The 20,997-nt window shown below is 41.9% G+C and overlaps 1 protein-coding gene across 1 annotated transcript in view; it reads left to right on the top strand.

Annotated features, from left to right (window-relative positions):
* Positions 1 to 589: 589 nt before the first annotated feature.
* The window catches only part of GNPTAB (N-acetylglucosamine-1-phosphate transferase alpha and beta subunits), a 69,209-nt gene continuing 48,801 nt past the window's right edge, over positions 590 to 20,997 (top strand). Inside the window, exons 1-6 of the mRNA XM_018556632.1 lie at positions 590 to 788; positions 8,351 to 8,436; positions 9,833 to 9,952; positions 13,194 to 13,235; positions 14,881 to 15,086; positions 17,654 to 17,718. Coding sequence (XP_018412134.1) covers positions 672 to 788; positions 8,351 to 8,436; positions 9,833 to 9,952; positions 13,194 to 13,235; positions 14,881 to 15,086; positions 17,654 to 17,718 — 636 coding nt within the window. The 5' untranslated portion in view covers positions 590 to 671. The remainder of the gene's footprint in view (positions 789 to 8,350; positions 8,437 to 9,832; positions 9,953 to 13,193; positions 13,236 to 14,880; positions 15,087 to 17,653; positions 17,719 to 20,997) is intronic.

Genomic DNA, 20,997 nt, shown 5'->3' with positions numbered 1-20,997 from the left:
CTTTTTTTTTTTATTATTCTGACTAATGCAACTGTCAGAATACTAAAAGAAAATTAAAAAAAAGCCTGCAGATAGCAAAGAAGCTATTGCTTCATGTGCTATCTGCCATCATTTCAGGGGTGTGCTCTCTCCCAGCCGCCCCTAACCCTCCCTCTGCGGATGGGGAGGGGAGAGGGCACCTCCCTGAAATGAGAGGGACACCTCCCTGAAATTGCTTCTTTCAGGTTGGGATCCCTGCTTTTGTGAATAACCCTGTAAGAGAACAAGGTTTTGCCCAGATTGTAACTTGCAGCCAGTACAGGGTGAGGAGGAGGCCTGATAATGCAGACGTACTGAATAAAGGATGATAAAAGCCTCACAACATTTACTTTACAGCTTCCAGCATTCTATTCTGACAACCTGCTTTAGTATACAGCACTCTGAACGTAGTCAGAGAATTCCTTACTGGCGTGTAAGTTCTTCCAAATTCAAAAACACACAATCTCCACGTTTTCGAGCATCGGCTTCTTTGGTCTAAGGGAGGCAGCGAGTTCCTTCTGTGGCTGTGTACAGAATCGGCACTCCACAGCTCACGTCTGGTTCCGGGATGTAGTGACAGTCCCTGCCGGAGCTCCACGTGACTGTGTGGCAGTAGCTGTGGAGGGCGGCGGAGGGATGCCATCTGCTTTGCCATGCTGCTGAAACTCCTGCAGAGACAGACCTATACCTGCCTGTCCCACAGGTATGGGTTGTATCTCTGCTTTGGGGGCATGGTGCTGATGATCGTCTCTGCTCTGCAGTTTGGAGAGGTGGGTACCCTGTTCTGCTGACTGCTTGTTGTCTAGCACAGCATATACTAACAATCATACGATTGTATTATTAGAAGGAAACAGTGCACAGTCATCGTTGGATACTTTGCTCTGCTCCCTTCCTGCCTGATGTGAAGACTTTCCTCTTTTTGGTTTTGATCGGTTTAACCTTGTTTATGTGCTCTAATCTCGTCTAGACATATAGCTAAATAATGCATGTCAGTGTTCTCTTGTGAATAAGTCTCTATATCTGAAACATGAGGTGCCAAGTTGGAGTCCGAATGGGTATCTGTGGCATCGTCTTGTTTTCTGTGGATGTAGAATGATGTTGTAGGATGAATGAAAAAGTCAATGCCAGCTGCTGACTTCTCTTTGGAAGTGCATTTGATGACAGCACACAGCTCTGCACAGTGACCAATCAGATTCCATCTTCAGTGTGTTCAGTAAAGCATTGAAAATGAATGATGGAAGCTGATTGGTTGCTATGCATAGCTGCTCCAGTCTTAATAAATCCCCCTTATTGTATATTGGGCCCCATGCTGCTTATATTTAGTTGGCCCTTCTGCCAGTTGCATGTGGTCATGCATAAAGGTAGGTGTACGTAGGAAGTCGTTTTTTGCGTTTAATATAAAGGCAGATATTATTGAACAATGCTTTCAGGTACATGCACTGTGCATGACCTTTTATCATCTTAAAGCTTAACTCTAGGGGTTTTCCCTTGCAGTGGGACTGCACCTGAACCGCAAGGGTTAACTACTTGTTTATGTCTAGGGGGCAGGATAAAGCTGCTTTACTTACCTGATCCCTACCCCTTTTGGCAGTCAGCGCTCTCCTCTTCTCCCCCTCCCCTCCTGCTGTAGACTGTCCTTTTGGCATCCTTATGTACAATACCGGGCTATGGAGCCTGCGTTGTACTTTATGATGTTATGGACCTTAGACCACCAGGGTGAAGGGGAGAAGAGGAACCAGTGAAGCAGCCTGGAGGGAGCCGGCAGGAGCGGGGATCAGGTGAGTAAATCTGCTTTACTCCAGTTACCTCTCAGGGCATAAACAAGTAGTTAAAGGAGAACTATGAGGTGAGGGATTTCCACTCATCCTCATAGTTAAAGCTGACCTGTGACAAAGAAGCTGTCACACGTCAGCTCTATTGATCGGGAAGTGAGCAGAAACATGCCGCCGATCTGCTCACTTCCCGATCATCTGCCTGCAGTGAGAGGTGACTGTTAGTCACCGCTCCCCGCAGTGATTCCTTCCCCTCCCCAATCATACAGCGCTGAGTGGAGGAACAAAAACGGGGTGGGGGCGGGCACAGCTGGCACTGTCTCTAGATAAGCAGAGCCAGATGTCACTCACGCAGCTGGGTGGATCTCGACAGTAATGTCAGGATCCGTCCCGGCTGCAGCGCTCTAAGCAGATCGCGGGCAATAGCCTGCTATATACTGAGCTTTGGGTCACGGGAGGAGGTTAGAATATGTCCTCCAGTGACCCTAAAGGGAACTATGGGGAAAAACACTTACCCCATAGTTCTCTTTTAACCTTTGCAGTGCAAGGGCAGCCCTACCTCGGGAGAACTTTTTATTGCCCTGGAATTTGTCTTTGAAGTATATTTTAGGTAAAATTATTGATTTAAAGTAGAGTAGGAAATATTTACAGCCCCTGCCATCTGTGTCGTTGAAGAGATTTCCATTTACTCTCTGTCCTGTAGGCGCAACAGGAAGTTTTAGACCAGGGGTGGGCAAATCTAGCCCTCCAGCTGTTGTGGAACTACAAGTCCCATGAAGCATTGCAAGACTGACAGTTACAGGCATGACACCCAGAGGCAGAATCATGTTGGGATTTGTAGATAAAGCACAGCTAGAGGGCCAGAGCTGACCACCATTGTTTTAGACAGATGTCAATGAAGCAAGTCCCCATTGGGACTCTTCCCTCATTCTTGTTCTGGGGACGGCTATACATTGTATAGAAATTCTCTAATTTTCCGTTCTGGTGGCTAGCAGGGCAAGTAGAATGATTCACCCAGACAGTGATAAAAACCTGACAGAGGTTCTAACTCTCTTCACCGCTCTACTACACAGACGGTTGTGACTTCAGATAAAGTTGAAAGGAAACCTGAGACTGGCAAGGCTCAAATTGACTTTCTATAAGCAGTGCTGGTGTGCAGAACTCCATGTCCCCCTGGGCCACTGCCAATTTGGCTCATTCACTTGCTGCCACATTTAAAGTCACAGTCCTGCTTTTGCAAGAAAAAAATAATGCACATTATTAAAAGAAAAAAATGTGCATTTAATTTTTTGTGGGTGCAATGCTGTGGCTCCTGCAGACCTTTCCGTCCAGCCCACGTCTGGACCAAGGTACAGACTTTAAAGTATAATTAAACTCTTGTTTGTTTGGTTTTTTGCATATATCTACTTCTTACAAACAGTAGATATATGCAAAAGCATTTTTCAAAAAGGTTATTACTTACCTGTGTCTCTTCCGCTCACTCCCGTCTGAAGATTCTCAAGCAGCCGTAAAGGATGATGGGACGGGCACATGTGCAGTAGAGATCTTCAGGCGGGAGAAGAGGAGAGGCACAGTGGAGGTGAATGCAGCAGCCGTGAGCATGCAGGTCGCACAGACTCCGTGGGACACAGAAGAATTGGCAGTCAGCGCTGGATCAGAGAGCAGTACCGGTGCTGGAGGGGCTCATGAAAACTACAGGATAGAAAAAGGTGATCGGATCAAGTGGAATCATTTAAGGTAAGTCCTAACACCAGCACGGAGGGGGGGGAGAAAAATATTTGTGACTTTAAGTTACAGGATTGGTAGGAAGTATGAATACCTTGGAAGTATGAATACACTTTAAGTTACAGGATTGGTAGGAAGTATGAATACCTTGGAAGTATGAATACACTTTAAGTTACAGGATTGGGAGGAAGTATGAATGCACTATCAGTGCAGTGACAATACCTTGTACTCCACTGAAAACTACAAGTCCCTCTGCCGCAGTGTTAGACAGGACTTAGTGTCTCCATTCACAGAATCTGTTATCAGACTTGTAAATGGATGATGGAGCTGTGCATATGGAGCTGCGCACAGCCGAGCCGGATTCAAAAAGTGATAGCAGCCTGCAGAGATTCAGGTAAGTTGGGGATTGCGGACGTAAGCATGTTTCATGTTACACCCTAAACGTGAAACATGGTTAGAAAATTAAACTCAGCCTTTAATCCTCAAAGTAAATGTAAATGAGTGCCAAGAGTCTTGCTTTATTTACAAAGCGTTGCAGCATGAAAGGATGCCCTCCCTTTGTGCCTTATTTATCTGGGGTCAGTCTTCTTTAATATTTAGCCACCATTAGTCCTGTCGTAGTTCCCAAAGAGTTTTGACTTGTAATCCCTTTATGCATTTTTACCTACATGAGATTCAGACTGGTGTTACCAGTTTTATATTGCAAAAAAACAGAAGCAGTTACTAAACAATCACATGTGACACATATCTCCGTCAGATGCTTAGATAAAGGTCATGTGTTTCTTAAAGGAAACATTTCCTTACAGCAGCATTTCTCAACCTTTTTTTATTCACGGCAGCTTTTAAAAGTATGCAAAATGTTGAGGTACCCCAGTCTGAAATGTAAAAAACCACGTGAGTTCCCACTCAAAATAAATACTATTAGGCTACATTCACACTATCGCAGGAATCCCAAATCTCCCGTTTAGCTGCAGCTGCTGTCACCCGTGTAAGTGTTAATGACCAGGTGGCAGCGGCAGCATCTGTAAGCGGCAATCCACATGTGATCATATGTGGTACAATTGTATGGGGTTTGGAATAGATCACTTTCCAAGGACGCATTAATTGTGTATCTAGGGACAGGGATCTATTCCAAACCGCATGTAATCCTATCGGACACGATTACATGCGAACTGCTGATTACAGATGTAGCCGCTGTCACCCAAGCATTAACTTGAACGGGTGACAGCAGCTGCATCTAAACAGGCAATTTCACATGAGAGTTCAAGTTAATGATCTGTTGATCGCAGCTGCATCTGTAAGCAGGAGTCCACATGTAATCGTATCGGATATGATTACATGTGGTTTGAAATAGATCACTGCCCCTGTACACACAATAGATGTGTCCTTGGAGAGTGATCTATGCCAGAATCCTTCCCCTTTCATCTCAGCGTCCCTATCGTTCACCTTTAGGCCTCATTCACACGACTAACAGCCGGCCCGTACAGATCCGTGCTGTATCTGGCTGCTCCCGGGAAGGACAGGTGCTGCATGTGATTGTACGCAGCAGCCTGTTCTTCTCTATGGGAGTATGCGGCCGTACACCACCGTATGCTCAACCGAACTGCACGTCCACGCAGGTGTCACTGCTCGGACGCAGACAGGATCCATCCTGTCTGCACGAGTACGGACACGCGTACCCGCAGGGATGTGCAGCTCGGGTGAGCGTACAGCCGCATACTCCCATAAAGAAGAACAGGCTGCCGCTTACAATCACACGCGGCACCTGTCTTTCCCAGGAGCGGCCAGATACAGCCTTGCACGGATCTGTACAGGCCGGCTGTTAGTCGTGTGAATGAGACCTAAACAAAAATGATTTCAAAATCATTGTTCCTATTCTGCATTGCGATGCTGAGCGCCAAGGTTGAATTTGTTGTTATTTCTTGTAAATACACCATAATACCTCAGTTGTGCCTCTATCATTTATTTTTATTAATTTTGTTTTGCTTGTTGGCAATATTGGAATAGCTAATGTGCTGTCTGCAGAGTACTGAGGCAAATCTCATCTGCCATTGCTTTGGTGCTGCTGTGAGAAAATAAGGTTGCTATGGAAGCCCCTGTACTTTTACATATACGTTGAATGATTTAGAGGTATCTATATGGCACTGACAATCGACATAATGCTTTTACATACTGTGCATTCACATCCCTGCCCTCAAGGAGCTTATAATGTAAGGGCCCTATCTCATATGCATATATACACATACTAGGGCCAGTTAACATACCAGCATGGCTTTAGAGTGGGAGAACATGCAATCTCTATGTGTAGTGTCCTGGGTGGGATTCAAACCATGGACCCTAGTGCTGCCAGACAGACATGGTAAATGCTGAGCCACTGTGCTGTCCATTGATATGAATGAATTGCCCTGTTAACGTGCCTGAGAAAATTAATCTTCAACTAAGGAACTGAGAAGCCGTTATTTTGCTTCCCTTTTGTTAGTCACACTGATAGAATATTTGCTATCTCTTTAATCTGAAGAGTTGTGGTTTAAAAGCCGTTAACAGAACAGCTCATAGTGAGTGTTGGGCAGTGGACAATGCAGACCTGACAATAGCTGTGCATTTCTATCTGCTTGAGACACTTCCAGCTAAAGCATTCAGAGTGTTGAAACCATTTGTAAAATAAGTATACTTGTGAAAAGGGAAGCAAGACAGGCCAGTATAGTTCTGCTGACATTCTCACTGTAAAATATTTGGGCTGCTGATTGTTGTAATTCTAGTGTTTTCATTACTTTCAATACATTACTGTGTACCATTTTTTGGGACTGGTAATTTTCAGCTCAGGGGTTTCACTACAGAAGACAGGGGAAAAAATAAACTGCTATACCCAAAACCTAAACGTTAAATCCTAAAATAACTCTTAACATTTGACATTTCCCCAACTAACAGCATAAGTCAATCCTTAACACATGGGCCCCATTCACACGGGGACTTCTGGGATCCCTGTGGTAAGCACCTACGGATTCCTGCACCAGGAACCCCATTTGTCCCCATTCAGATGCGGCCGCTGTACCCATTGAAGTAAATGACAGGGTGACAGTGGCCATGTCTCTCAGTAGCAGTCCGCATTTAATCGTATATGGTAGGGTAGATGTGTCCAGCAACAATCGTTTTTTCCCGAACTGCATGTGACAATCGTTTTGTTTTTTTCAGTGACAAAAACAAAATTTAAAGAGTAGTTAATGGGACAAAAACGATTTTCGTCCGTTACTCAATTTTCGTAAACGAAATCAATAATGAGAATCGTTGTCAGCGATTGTCATTATTGATTATCTGCAGCGCTGCTGCCGCCGCTCTGCTCGTCTGTTCTCCTCCCCACTGGTGCTGGCTGCAGTGGTCTGTGTCCCTTTCAATCCCCGCCTGTATCGGCAGAGGCAGCGGGGACACAGACCGCTGCAGCCGGCACCAGCGAGGAGGAGAGACCGCTGTGCCTCTGCATTCCCCCGCTGCCCTCCGTACCTGCGCTGCCGCCCCGTGTCTCCCCTTTTTCCCAGCCCGTTCCGTTCCTCCTCTTTCCCGGCCCGTTCCTCCTCTTTCCCGGATCGTTCCTCCTCTTTCCCGGCCCGTTCCTCCTCTTTCCCGGCCCTTTCCATTCCTCCTCTTTCCCGGCCCTTTCCGTTCCTCCTCAGCTCCGCCCCACTCTGCCTCAGCCTCGATCTGCCTCTGTCCCACACCTCCTCTACATCTACAGGCTGGATATTTTAAAATGCAATGGCCAATAGCAGGCTGGCTATTGCACCCGCCCACTGATTGCTGTCAATCAGCAGAGGAGAACCTGATGGAGAATATTCTCCTTCAGTTTCCTTCCCTGCTGATTGACAGCAGACAGTGGGCGGGTGCAATAGCCAGCCTGCTATTGGTTACTGCAATTTAAAATAACCAATAACAGGCTGGCTATTGCTCAAAGCCACTGCCTGCTGTTTTGACATTCAGCTGCTGAATCCAGTGAAGGGGAAAGGTGACACTAGGGGTCCAAAAAAAAACCCTAATGCCACCTTAAAGAGAACCTGTCACCTCTAATGTGCCATCACATAAGGGGCTTGTGATAGCAATGAAGTAAAAAAAAATGTAAAAGACAAAAGTTAAATATAATTAAAAATTACTCCAGCGATATATAATTAAATGTGTTTGGAAATGCTAGAGAATTGCATAAAAAATGCATTACACTAAAAATAAACTAGATTTTCCTCGACTAAAATCGACTTGAATTTTGTCGACTAAAATTGAAATGAATCTGATGACTAAATGCGACTAAAAATAAAAATACATTTTCGTCAAAAGACTAAGACTAAAACGGAAATGAAATTTGGTGCCAAAATGAACACTGATGCATACTGCTGCTGAGAGACGTGGCAATGAGACGCTGTCACATTGTCATTTACTGGATTGAGGAGCACAGCGACCACATCTGAATGCAGGAACCCCACCTCATGTGAATGGGACCTTAATCTGACATTAATGCTTAAACTTTAAAGCCAAAATACACCTTTTGCAAAAAAATCAAATCAATGCGCACACGTTGGTTAAAAAAAAAAGTGCATTTATTTATTTATTTGTTCATTGGAGCCTGCAAAGCATTGTAAACGTGATAAGTGCATTAAACATTACCCAGGTATGGTCTACTCTTGAAACCCACCTTGAGAAATGTCGTCCAACAATTGGTGGAGTGCAGTGCATATTAACAAGCTGCAGACTACTCATGCTGAAATACAACACAGGATGAATACATAAAATTGATATATATATTTTTTACTGTATATGTGTATAAAGTGCAGAAATGTTTGTATGTTTTTTAGGTGGTATTGGAGTGGAGTCGGGATCAGTATCATGTTCTGTTTGATACATACCGGGACAACATTGCTGGAAAGTCCTTTCAGAATAGGTAACCTGCTTGTGCTGTGTTTTTTTTTTTTTTTGTATTTGACTTTGAACGACTTTATAATAATATTTCCTTTGTTGTTTCTAGTTAAATAAACATGTAGCAAGTAAATACATGAAAGGTATGAATAGTTTGCTATCCACATCAGTGAAGTCCATTACTTGGAGCCTCTGTTTTCTTTCTTCTCAGCACTTAGAGCTAGTTACTGTAAGAAAGAGAATTAACTCTGGCCCTAAAGCATTGCACATAGTCTTAGAGTGGGTCATATCATGATCTTGTGGCAGCTCTTTGGCTGCACTTCAGAATATATTTTTCCATTGCGGCTAGAGCTTGACATGGTTCAAGTGTATTCCAAGGACTTACTTTTTCTCATCAACAATGTCATTTGTTAGCGTGATTGTGTTGTTCTATTACTGATTGTAACATTCAGTATGTAGCTAATGCATTGAAAAAGCATCTTATTTTCAGTATGCTTGGTACCATGTCACACTGTATACAGTTTTTTCTTAAAGGAGAAGTAAATCTAAACCTTATTTTTTTGCCTTTACTTTTCTTTTTTAGGTCACAGGAGTACTTTTTCTAATGCCAGCTATCTGTTGACAGTGTAGAGCTGCATTGCAAAATTGCCAGGATCTACCACGGCTGCCTGACAGCTGACTCTGCTTCCCCAGAGCCAGAACCAACCCTGCCTGTCCCCTCCCCTGTCTGTTCCTTCAATAAGCACTGAAGAGTCAGGGGAGAGGGTGCTATCCTGAGGGGAACTGTGACTGACAGTCACGTGCTCTCTGCAGGAAGAATTACCAAGAGCTGAGTGATCGGCAGTTACATGATTGCTCTGCTCTCGGTATAGACCAGCAGGGTTATTCACAAAAGGGTGAAGAGTTTGGAGAAGGCCGGAGAAGTGAACAATCTAGGACAACATAGCTGAACTGGAAAATGAGCTATGTTGTCCTAGATTGTTCACTTTCCTGCCTTCCCCAAACTCTTCACCCTTTTGTGAATAACCCTGCAGATGTGTGACAGCTGAAGTCTCCTATGCCAGTTCTAAGCAGCGGGGAGAGTATGTTTTACTTTCCCCACAGATCTCTTTTAAGCAAACAGGTTTTTTGCAAAGTTTTTTTTTTACCTGGGGATCCTGCCAGTAACAGCTCTTCCTGTTGCAGGCTGACAAAGATAATCCACTGCCTTGCAATAATCAGCAACATTGTCAGCCTGTGTGCTTCATATGTTGCATTATCAAGGTCTTATAAGTCCATCCCTGTATCATTTGTAATGTAAAATATACTGGGCAATTTAAAGATCACTTGGCATGTGACTTATAGGAAGTGATAGCTCATGTTCATGTTGCTGTGCATATTTTCTAACCAGCTGATGTTTTATCATTCTGGGCTCTATCCAGGCTATGTCTCCCCATGCCTATTGACGTGGTATATACCTGGGTAAATGGTTCTGATACAGAACTTGAGAAGCAGCTACGTGATGTACGTGAACAGATGGAAGAAGAACAGAGGGCGCTAAGGTACCTTTGGATTCAAGTTAATGTTTTATATCGACCCTTTCCCTATAGCTAAAATTGAAGCTGCCTTTAAACTACCTCTCCAGCTGGTCCTGACTCTGACCATCATTCTTTTGAAGAGCTCTGACTGCCAAAAAATATTTGGCATCCAACACACTTCCCAGTGTGTCGAGTGCCTTTACTCTGTGGTTATATCTTCCAGCCCCAAAGTCACTACTCACACTAAACATAGGAGTTGAATCTTAAAAATGCATTCAAGTACCTTACCTATTAACAAAAATGTATCTTATTTGTGTATCACTCAGCAGTAGATCCTCAAATCATCTCTGAATTCATGCTGACACTGTCCTTCCCTCTGGAGTGGTGGCTACTTTTGTCCCCCTTTAACCCTGTATGTGGTAAAGTAGCCACCACTCCAAGCTCACTCTCATGATGGACTACAATCTCAATACAAATTAGTAAACTAGACGTGAGATCAATGATATGATGAGTGGAGATAAATAACATCTCTTTGTTGGGGTAAATTGTGTTGCACGTGTAAGTATTGCGACAAATTGAGAGGAATCTATCAAAACTGCAGCAGACAAAAACTGGAGCAGCTGTACACGGCAACCAATCAGCATCTCTTTTTCCTTTTCAAATCTTAACTGAGCAAACTGAAAAGAGAAGCTGATTGGTTCCCTCCCATTGTGTTTGAGACAATTCTGCAACAGATTCATATACACCTTTCCGACAGTTACATGAATCTATTGCAGTTTGTAGTATGGACAGGAGATGACACACTATAAATTCCGGGGATAGTTCCTAATTAAGCAGTTCATCTTTTTGGTTCAGCAACTTATCTTCTCTGTCTTCATCTTTCTCTTTGAACAGTGAATCAGCAGTATCAGTTGACCAGGAAATAAGGAATAGTAAACTAACAAGTAACAGAGTGAACAACCTTCAGACCTTGATCACACAAGCGGTAAAACTGCACAGTTGATGTGCAGTTTTCCGTCCCTCAGCTACTCGCTGCAATGGTAGCACAGCGGCCCCACAGTGCTGTATATATTGCCATTGCTGCAATGCTATGCATCATGGAGCAGCGAAACATTTACAGCATGTTGCTTTTGACAGGCAGCGCCATTGTCTAAAGCTACATATGGAATGAGTGGGTACGCAATTGCGGTGCGGTATTTTATCCCAAAATTCCATTAGGATTAAAAAAAAAAATAGAAACCATGCATTCACGAGGCAACCTTGTCGCCTCCTGAACGTCAGGCAGCCATTGCTTCACTACACCCAGAAAAGCGATCCACCGCGGACCACTTTTTAGAGGGTGGTAAAGACTGCAGCCCATCTGAAGAGATGTACGACGAAAATTGCTGCCCTAAATTACAAATGCTTTGACAGGTGCAGCATTAATATGTATTTATTCAGTGAATTGAGCTGGAGCTTTAATTTAAACCTCATCTTTAGCCCACAGGTTAAATGTGCATAAAGTTCTGCAATACTGTACCTAATAAACAATCAGTTTTTTTAATTATAATTGCTGACTATTTAGAAAGGTAAGTGCCAAGTATGTGGATTATGAGTATTGCACCCCTAAATATATGAATAAATAAAGCAGATTATGGGGCTTTCAGTTAATGCTCATAAAGAAGGTATACTGACAATGAAATACATAATATTATTCATTGTATTAGTTTCCATTTAAAACAAACTAACAAAGAAAGACGCAGAATAAAACACATGGATAAAATCTATAAGCACAAATATTGAGAAATCAGGACCAAGCACCACTATAGCTTCAGCTTGTATATCAACCATGTAAGAAAACACTTATAACGGTCTTCTATATACAAAGAATACCATGGACAAATCATCTTGATATAGTTATGGTCCTGGGTGGGTTCGTACTGCTTCTAGATTATATATGTGCTTCAAGATTTTATCCATGTATTTTATTCCGCTTTTTTTGTTATAGTTTGTTTTTAATGGAAACTAATAAAAAGAATCATTTTATGTATTTCATTGTCAGTATACCATCTTTATGAGTATTAGTTGAAAGCTTTCCTTCTAATTGCTGACAATTTTACTGGTGGGTTGCTGCTTTTAAACTGCTGTTTGCACTATCTTGTTAAATAAGCCCTCTAAATTCAGTAGTCTATGCCGTTCCCAGTGGAATTCTTCTATGAAACCCAGAGCCAATGATTTCAGGACTGTTTTCTATTGTTAACATGTGTTCTTTATTTTCAATCTTTTAGAAAAAAAAAATGCATCTGCTCCAGCTCTATGTTTATGTAGTGTTTGTAAATTACAGCTCTTCCCTGTAAATTAATTTCCTCAGTGCTGCAAAGTGTTTGCACTGGGCGTGAATATCCTGGTGTAGTGGAAGCTGTGCTATCTGCATTCCATGCTATAGCTTATTTAGAGAGATATAGCAGGTGTTCACTCTAAACAGATGCAATATAAAGAAGTTGTGAGGTTTTACTCTGTCGCATTCCTACTTTATAACAGCTAAGTGGAAGTTAATGGAAAAAAAGCTGTTGTAGTAAGGCTGGCCAAACACTGTTAGAATTTTGGCTTATTCACAGGAATTGGGTGAAATTCTTACAGTGGGTGGCCCTGCTAGCTTAATAAAAGTCGATTAATCAAGCGACTTTTGTTGAAGGAGTCAGTCATAAATGTTTTGGCCGAACAGTAACCACAGCCAATGAGCTACAGTCACTGTTCATGTATTCTGCCAACAGTGGGCACCAGCTATCAGAGTACAATAGCTGCATTGGGAGATGTGTCCATCTGTGCTGTTTGGTGTGGATGGTGGAATCTGTTTAATTTTTTTTTTCTTTTTCAACCTGCTGGCTGAACGAAAAAAAACACTTTTTTTTACTCTGTCTCAGTGCTCCTGCTTAGCATCACCTTGCTGTGCAGCTGAATTCATACATTTTCTGCCTTGTGATTAGGTGCAATCTGTTCCACTGTATCTCTTTTCCTTATATGATTTCTACTAGAGCACCTATTGTGTGTGGCAAAGGCTGACTTTTTGAAACGACTCAGTACAGCACTAACAAAAGGACTTGCAGCTTCCATCCTATTGTTTTGCAGTTTGCGTAGAGACATTCCTTTAATGGCCATTCCAAAATTGTTATATTTCAGAAAACATCTTTATGCTGAACGTGATCACATACTAAAGTACAGAAAAGCGAATGTTTCTTTGTTTGTTCAATACTTCAGTAATGGTATATATACTTTATTTTCTTAGGGATCTTCTGGGAAGCAATAGAACTGAGCCAACAAGAAAAGGGTAAGTAGTATCCTTTGTGGCTTCACATAATTATCTGCACTTCTGGTTTAGAATGCTTGTTCAAGTGCAGTTTCTGTGATATAGAATTTATGATAAATACACAGATCTATAAAACAGCTTATGAGTTCATTTACAGACAAACTGAAATAGATTTACATTTTTTAATGAGAAAGTAGAAAACTACTGCACTTGCCTCCCCTGACCTGCAACCCCTGTCAGCGCAATGTTTTCACAGGGAAACCCATAGACTACCAGTGTATTGCTATGCTTGTGGCTTTATTCACAGCCAGCCTTCATGAACTTACCAGTTTGTTTAGTGGGCTGTGCATGCAGGCCTAGTGTGAGGGCAACCATACACATATGGGCAGCTATGAAACTGGTAGTCTTCCTTTGCAGCTTTTCGCATTCGGTCACATGACTTTCTCAGAGCCACAAAGGAAGTGGGGGTTGGAAGACTTCCCTCTATTAGACACAAAAAATTCATCTCTAAATGGGAAACAGCAGATTTATTGTTTAAGTAGTTATTCCCAATGGAGGTTACCAGTTTGATTTATGTCTGAATGGTCAATTATGTCCACTATGGGCAACCAGGCCAACATATCCTACTAGTACTGTCTTAGTGGGCAAGTGCTCCCCAGCCCAGTACTCCTCTGATGTGGAGGATCTTGTTTCAATTCTTTTTAATTATTCAGAGATCCATACCCCTCTAATTTTGGTTCACATACCATCACGGAGTATGGTTACTCTCAGTTAAGAGCTCCTGTGTTAGCGACTATATTAGTGCTGATAGGAAGAAACCGCTGTGTCTCATCAGTTGCAGAGTTTTTTCTTTTTAATCCCTAGTTATATTTTATTAGAAACATTATTTTAATGTTAAGACAAAAGACAGATCACAATATAAAATTAGCACTTTATACTTCATTTTAAAACAATAGGTCTTGCTTATCACCAAACTACAAAAAAGGAATATACGGAAGACGAAACATTTCTTGCAAAACAATATCACAAGGAAAGCTTCCCCTCCAGACAAAATACAATCCATTTATATCTCACTTCTGCACCATAAGTAATAGCAAAGTTATTAAATAGCCCCATAGTTGAAATACAAAAATGGCTCTGGAGTTCAGTCTGTTTTAGAAGCTAGTAGGGTTGATTTATTAAAGGAACAAAGACTGTTCAGTTTTGAAAGTTGAATGTTCACTGAGCTTAGTGAATAAGGTTGAGCTTCAATCTTTCAATAATATGCTAGCAACATTTCTTTTTTTTTCCCCTTATCCATGCTTATGACCTTTTCTGCTAAGCCAAGTGTACTTTAAGCTTACAAAGTGTGCATACACTTTTCAAAAGAACAGTCTGCTAAAAAAAACTCTGATGTGTTTTAAAAGTACAGTTTCCCTTTAAAACTGATGCTAGATCATTTTACTTCATGTCCATTAATAGTAACATTTTTATGGGTTTTTGTTGAAAATAAAGAAAGGCAAAGCTCACGCCATCATTGAACTATGTGCCCTTTTATGGCTCTTTTGGGTGAACAGAGCCAACCTGAAGCTGCTAGATAGTTTTCTGCCATATCTATAAGTCCTTACATTGTTTATGTGCTGACTAACATTGTTCACTGTCTAATGCATCATTTGCTCAGTTCTAGTGATAAGATGCTGGAGTGTCTTCTTACACACTGTATTCGGGTCCCAATGTTGGTACTGGATCCATCCCTTCCTCCCAATACTACTCTAAAGGATCTGCAGTCTTCGCAGCCTTTTTTCCATGCAGCAATCTCACTATTTCATGTTGCTAAACCCAAGAATCCATCAACCAATGTCACAGTTCTTGTCTTTGACACACAGCAGGATGGTAAGTATGCTGTTTTATAGTCTGCATATGAAGCTGTGCTCCATAAGCCATAATTAAGCTAGTCAGGATTTTAAATTCTGAAAAGGTTTCTCTGGCCATTATATTTCAAATGAGCATTTTTCATGACATCTTGATCTTTTCACACAAAATGTAATTTTTATCCTGAGTTTTTATCGCAGCTGTTATTTATGGGTAGTTAACATGTATCCATTAAATAAAAGAAAGATAATTTTGTAACTTTTATAGTACTTAAGATCCATGTTTTACATTAGCAATGTTCAGTTGAGCTTTATACATTTCAAGTCAACTTGTAATTTAGGGAAAAGACAACAGAGGAACATAGAGGATGTCTGAAAATATCTCTGAAACTGTGAGAGAAATGGATGAGTTACCTTGGATTGATACCTACCAACCTCATTCTTCATAGACTACTTCAGTGATGTTTAAGGAACACTGTGCCACAGTAGAATATAAATGTTATGATTGTTTCAACAAAAACACTCATAGCTATTTAAGCAGAAAAAGGTTGATAACATTGGACATCTATAGGTTTCTCTATAAATTATTATATATAGGTAGTATATCTTCATTCTAAACTTCAAATGCCATAATGGATGCTGAGTAAACATGAAGGTACCAATTTTGTACATGTCCAAAAGTGTGTATTACTTTACATTTTTATTGGGGCCATTGTTTAATCTTTAATTACTTAGTTACAGGCAAAGGGGAGTAAGCTGTATCTTGGGTTATTGTGTGTTTAAGTGTAGAAATGAAAACTCGCAATAAACATGAGAAATGTTTGTAATGAGAAAAAAAAGAAGGCAAACTAGTCATGGGAGAACTACAGGTCTGCTGAGATTTGTCGTCAGACAACCGCTTTCAGACTACTCGCATTTATATTATAATATTTAAAACTACTGGTATCACTTTTTGCCAGTTATAGCTCTGTAGTTTTCTTCACCCTCTGACACTAGTAAGCAACAGTAAGTACTAATTGTAGACATTTTATTTATGTGAGCAACCTTTTATGACCGTATCACTTTAACAATGGCAACCCTTATAGTTCTCTGACAGGTTTTGTTTAAAGTACAGAAGAAAATAGATTTCATTCACTGATTTTGTAGCTTAGTGTCTGTTTCATAACCTTAAATACCAACTTCAGAATAGAGATGGGAACAGCTAGAACCTCAGCTAAGTTTTTGTTGCTGTCTATGTCCCTGGGGAGAGTCACCCTCTCTATTTGTTCTAGTAAACATTGTCACATGGACAGAAAGTTATGAGAAGTTCTAAATGTTATGGTTGTCGCCAGAACAGAAGGTGAGGGGAATCTTCTGATTTAGGACACCTGTGCTAGTGCCAACTGACTTAGAGGGGAGTTTCCCTCACTATGGAGATTTTTTTTTTTACCTTCCTGTCCTTGATATACAACAGGAAGTATATAAATATCCCCAAAAGGAGCAAAGAAAATAATACTGGGAGGGGATTAACCATTCCTTACTATTCTTAAACTAATAAACACTTTTTGCTTTAGATGTACTGTTAACAATGCTAAACCTTTATTTAAAGTGTATATCCACTTTTGCAATCAAATTTGAGAAAACCCTTCTGTATATATGGTATGTATTGTTCACTCAGCATACTGAAAAATAACTTTAACAAAAAAAAATTCTTACCTTTTTAGATGCTTTGTTAAAGGAGAACTATGGGGTTAAGGCTTTTCCCCATAGTTTTCCTTAGGGTAACGGGAGGACACAAACTAGCGTCCTCCCATCACCCTAGTCTCAGTATACCGCGAGCTGTAGCTCACGGTATACTGAGACGCCGCAGTATAACGCGAGCTGCTGCTCGCGGTATACTAAGACGCCGCAGCTGAAGCGGATCCCGACAATTATGTCAGGATCCGCCCAGCTGCGTGACTGACAGCTGGCTCTGCCTATCTAGAGGCAGAGCCAGCTGTACCCGCCCCCTCCCCCGTCCGTTCCGCCAGTCAGCACTGGCGGATCGGAGCGGGGAGGGGGGAATCCAGCCCCACCCCTGTCACGGCAGAGAGCCGTGACAGGATCGAGAGGTGAGCGAACGCCGGTGTTTGCTCACCTCCCGATCTACTGAGCCGACCCGTGACAGTGTCATTGTCACAGGTCGGCTAGAACTATGAGGTGAGTGAAAAGCACTCACCTCATAGTTCTCCTTTTAAAGCAGGCAAGATAGCTGATTCCAGGTTTTTCTAAACGCTATCACAGTGGTCTAGCCTAATGGAAATACTTGGGACTGAAATTTTAGGATTGTGTTTCTCTGATGAGCTTCATTAACATACAATGGACAAGCTACCTCAGACCCCCTCGCCCCTCACAGCTCCTCCTAACATTTCAAGGAAATGGAAGCAAGAAGACATTTTAACCCTCAAAACCCATGTAAAAGCAATTTAAACTGCAAGAAGCATTTTTTTTCTGCTTATGCTATCTGAATGGAAACATTTAACAAATATAAAATAGGTGTTATCCCAATTTGGCTGCGGAAGTGGAAATACACTTTAAGGTTTTTTTCTATATTCTTTTCCCTTTCTGCAGCGGAAACTGCACAACTGAATGCTTTGTTGGAAACGAGCAAGGAAACCATCTGGAGAGCTTATCTGGTATGTTTATCTCAATATCCATTAAATTAAATCATGCAATAGATTCAATCTAACATTGTTTACTTCATTAATATATCATTGTTTATATTTCCAATGTTTTTATTTATAGTATTTAAAACTCATAAAAATTGTTGGATATGCTGAGAACCGAAAGAGAAAAAGATGCAATAGTATTTTTGTACTCGTAGTAACATTCTTCCCTTGGAGCCCATTGAAGGACAGAGGAATTCCAATACGTTTGGGTTATACCACCATCTATACAAGGATTGTGATTGGGGACATGTGTCCTTCAATGAACTCCAAAAAAAGGATTTTATATTAAGTACAAAAATCCTTTTCTGCTTTCAGGGACACAGGAATTCATATACTGTCTGGGCATCCAAAGGCAGTTCAAATGAGAGGTGAGCTCAGCAACAATTGCTAACATAGCCACTAAGAGAACTGGGGACTGCCTGAAGCCCAGGAGCCGCCTAGAGAAACAAGGCCTGAATCTTAAGCAGATGTGCCTGACCTCCCTAGCAGATAGGGAAACCTGCCAACAAGAGGGAATGACTCCACATGGAAGAGGCACTGAGCTTGAACCAGTGGAAAGATAATCAAACAATAACAACTTCCAAACAATTCCCTGCAAGGGATGAGAGAAGCTCCCTGGATATAGGAAAAATAATCCATCCCAGCCGCCTAGAGGAGATGCTGAAGGTACACATCAGGGACTACCTGGTCCATAGTGACAGATATGTTAGACTGCTCAGAAATTGACTCGTAACAACAGAGAAGAGAGCTGAAATAGATGGAGAAAAAAAAGAAGAAAGGCTGATGACCCTCAGAGGAGGGTTCCCCAGGTCCCAATGTTCCTGTTAACTCCCTGTCTGATGTCAAGGGATCTGAAGCTTCACAGGCTGTAGACCTCTGTAGCGAGGAACTAAGCTGATTAACCTCGCCACACAGATGACAGTCAGTTACCAACGCTGAAACTTGACGCAGCCAAATCCGGATGGATCTTGCAAGTGTTAGGGCCTTCAGGAAGATACTTATCCTCATGGTGCAGTATATAATATTTATTTACCCAAAGAGTGTTAAAACTCACATTTTAAAATAGTGACAGCCAGCCGGCTACCGCATAAAAGTCTGCCTCCTTAGACTGAAAGTGTGACGTCATCAAAGCCCGCTCCCGACGCGTTTTGTCGTTGCGACGTTGTCAAGGGATAGCAGGTCTGATTAGTCACACTCCAGTCTTCATTTATACCCCAGGGTTTACGAACAATCTAATAAAACATCTTCAGGTGCTGAGCCAGTTCGATCGCAAGGAAAATGTTTCTATATAAATACTCCACTGTCATCTTATAAACCCCATATAGCCTAAACACCACCATCTACCCGCAATTGCCACTTTGTAGGAGGGAATGGACACACATATATATTATTTTCTAACTAGTCAATGGCAGTAAATTTGATATATAATGTTACAAAAATGTATCCCAGAGCTTACAATTGACATAATAGAACACAAATAAGTGTTCCACCCGTACGATCAAGGAAAAAAAGGGGATTCCATATACAATGTGTTCAACCTTCAAAACATAAATTATAAATAAAAGGTAAATATATTCCCTTCTAATATAATAAATGGAGACTACCCTGCCTCAAAAACAGTCTCTTCACAGATAGACTGCTGGGACTCTAAATTTGAGTCAGATCATACAGCAACAACTGGTCCAGCCTGTTCTAAGGCCTTGGGAAGGTCAGAGATAGACTCTGAAAGGAATGGCATTGGGCAGGCTTAGGGCACCTGCAGGCAATATCTGCAAGGAATTTGGCGAAAATGGGTCACAAAGTCTTGAGTGACTGCAGTAGAAGCTTCTGGCAACTGGGTAAGGAACTCGACCCCACTGTTGCGAACACGTGGCGGTGATGCAACTGGGCACGAGGTGCAAGGCCTCAAGTACTCACAGACCCAAGCAGCTGGTGGTGATGAGGCTCAGAGTGCCAGAGATGACCTGGTTACTGTAGGCAGGCAGTAGAAACAACCTGAAGATTAAAGTTCCACATGATGCTTTGCAAAGCAGGAGCAGCAGTGAGAAAATGCATTATCTATGTTGAATGTTGGAAAAGAGAGCATGGAGCTCAGTCCCTCTGTGTTAACCTTTTCTGTGTTAAAATTGGAGGTAATTTGAAGGGCTTCCATCAGTACAAATGGGTAGCTCCCGGTGCTTCAACCTGATCAGTGTACAGAGTGAGTCTTCAGAGACACGGCAAGCACTGGGCTAATGCCAAGGCTCCTGACCTGGAAAGCACTCCATGGTTAACTTTTACTAGTACGTGAAGGTCTATAAAGCTTCACAAGCGTAACCCAGTGTCCAAAGGTCACATTCCAGGCTAGCCCAGAAATTTCAAGTACAACTGGGTCCAGATACAGTACCCCAAAGTCAGGCTGGAGAAAAACTGTTCCAGATGGCTGCTATGTAGATACCAGCTTAGCAGCAGTGTAATGAGGAATTTTGATTGCAGTTAATGGAAAAAGAAATCCACTGGCAAAAGTTGGTTAGGCATTTATCAGCAGAGCTGGAAAAAAAGACATTTGTCCTCCTAGGGCACTAGCAAAAGACATGCTGGGTAGAGATGGGGTTATTCTGGGGCTGGCCTACAATTTATTTATTTGTTTGTTGTAACCCCAAAGCATCTGAATTTCTGTGTCCTTAAATGGAAGAGAAAGAAAAATGTATACAGTATATACATATGTAAATTGTTTGAGCCAAAAGGGAGCCCATGAAAATACTGGAAATACATCAATGTATTAAAGTGGACCATCCAAGAAAAATAGGTCAGTTTTACTGCCTGTCCTGAACCCACCAAACAGAAGTAGCTGTAAAAAAAAAAAACCCCTACAAATAAAGCTATGACAAGCAATACTTACCTTGGCCCTAGCTTCACTTCTAGGAAAGCTGGGTGCTAAAAATCCCATGAGAATGCACTCTTGCAGTGGGTTAGAGCAGTGCTTCTTAAAGTGTGGGTCGCGACCCCATATGGGGTCCCGCAAGTGAACAGGGGGTTCGCGATCCGAGTCCCCGGCCAGGACCGCCATCAGGGGGGGTATGGCCGATACTTGTGTGAGGGGCCCAGACGGCCGAGGAGGTCTGGGCTCCAAGCTAGATTGTTTTATTTCAGTTTATTGTATAATTTTCTGTGTAGTGACTGGTGCTGGGGGGAGGGAGTGAAGAGGAGAGAGACACTGACTGGTGCTGGGAGGGGGGAGAGAGAAGAGGAAAGAGACACTGACTG

The sequence above is a fragment of the Nanorana parkeri genome, unplaced genomic scaffold (genome assembly GCF_000935625.1).
Source record: "Nanorana parkeri isolate BGI_ZX_2015 unplaced genomic scaffold, ASM93562v1 scaffold244, whole genome shotgun sequence".
NCBI classification, from domain to species: Eukaryota; Metazoa; Chordata; class Amphibia; order Anura; family Dicroglossidae; genus Nanorana; species Nanorana parkeri.
This window is presented reverse-complemented; position numbering and strand designations above follow the sequence as displayed.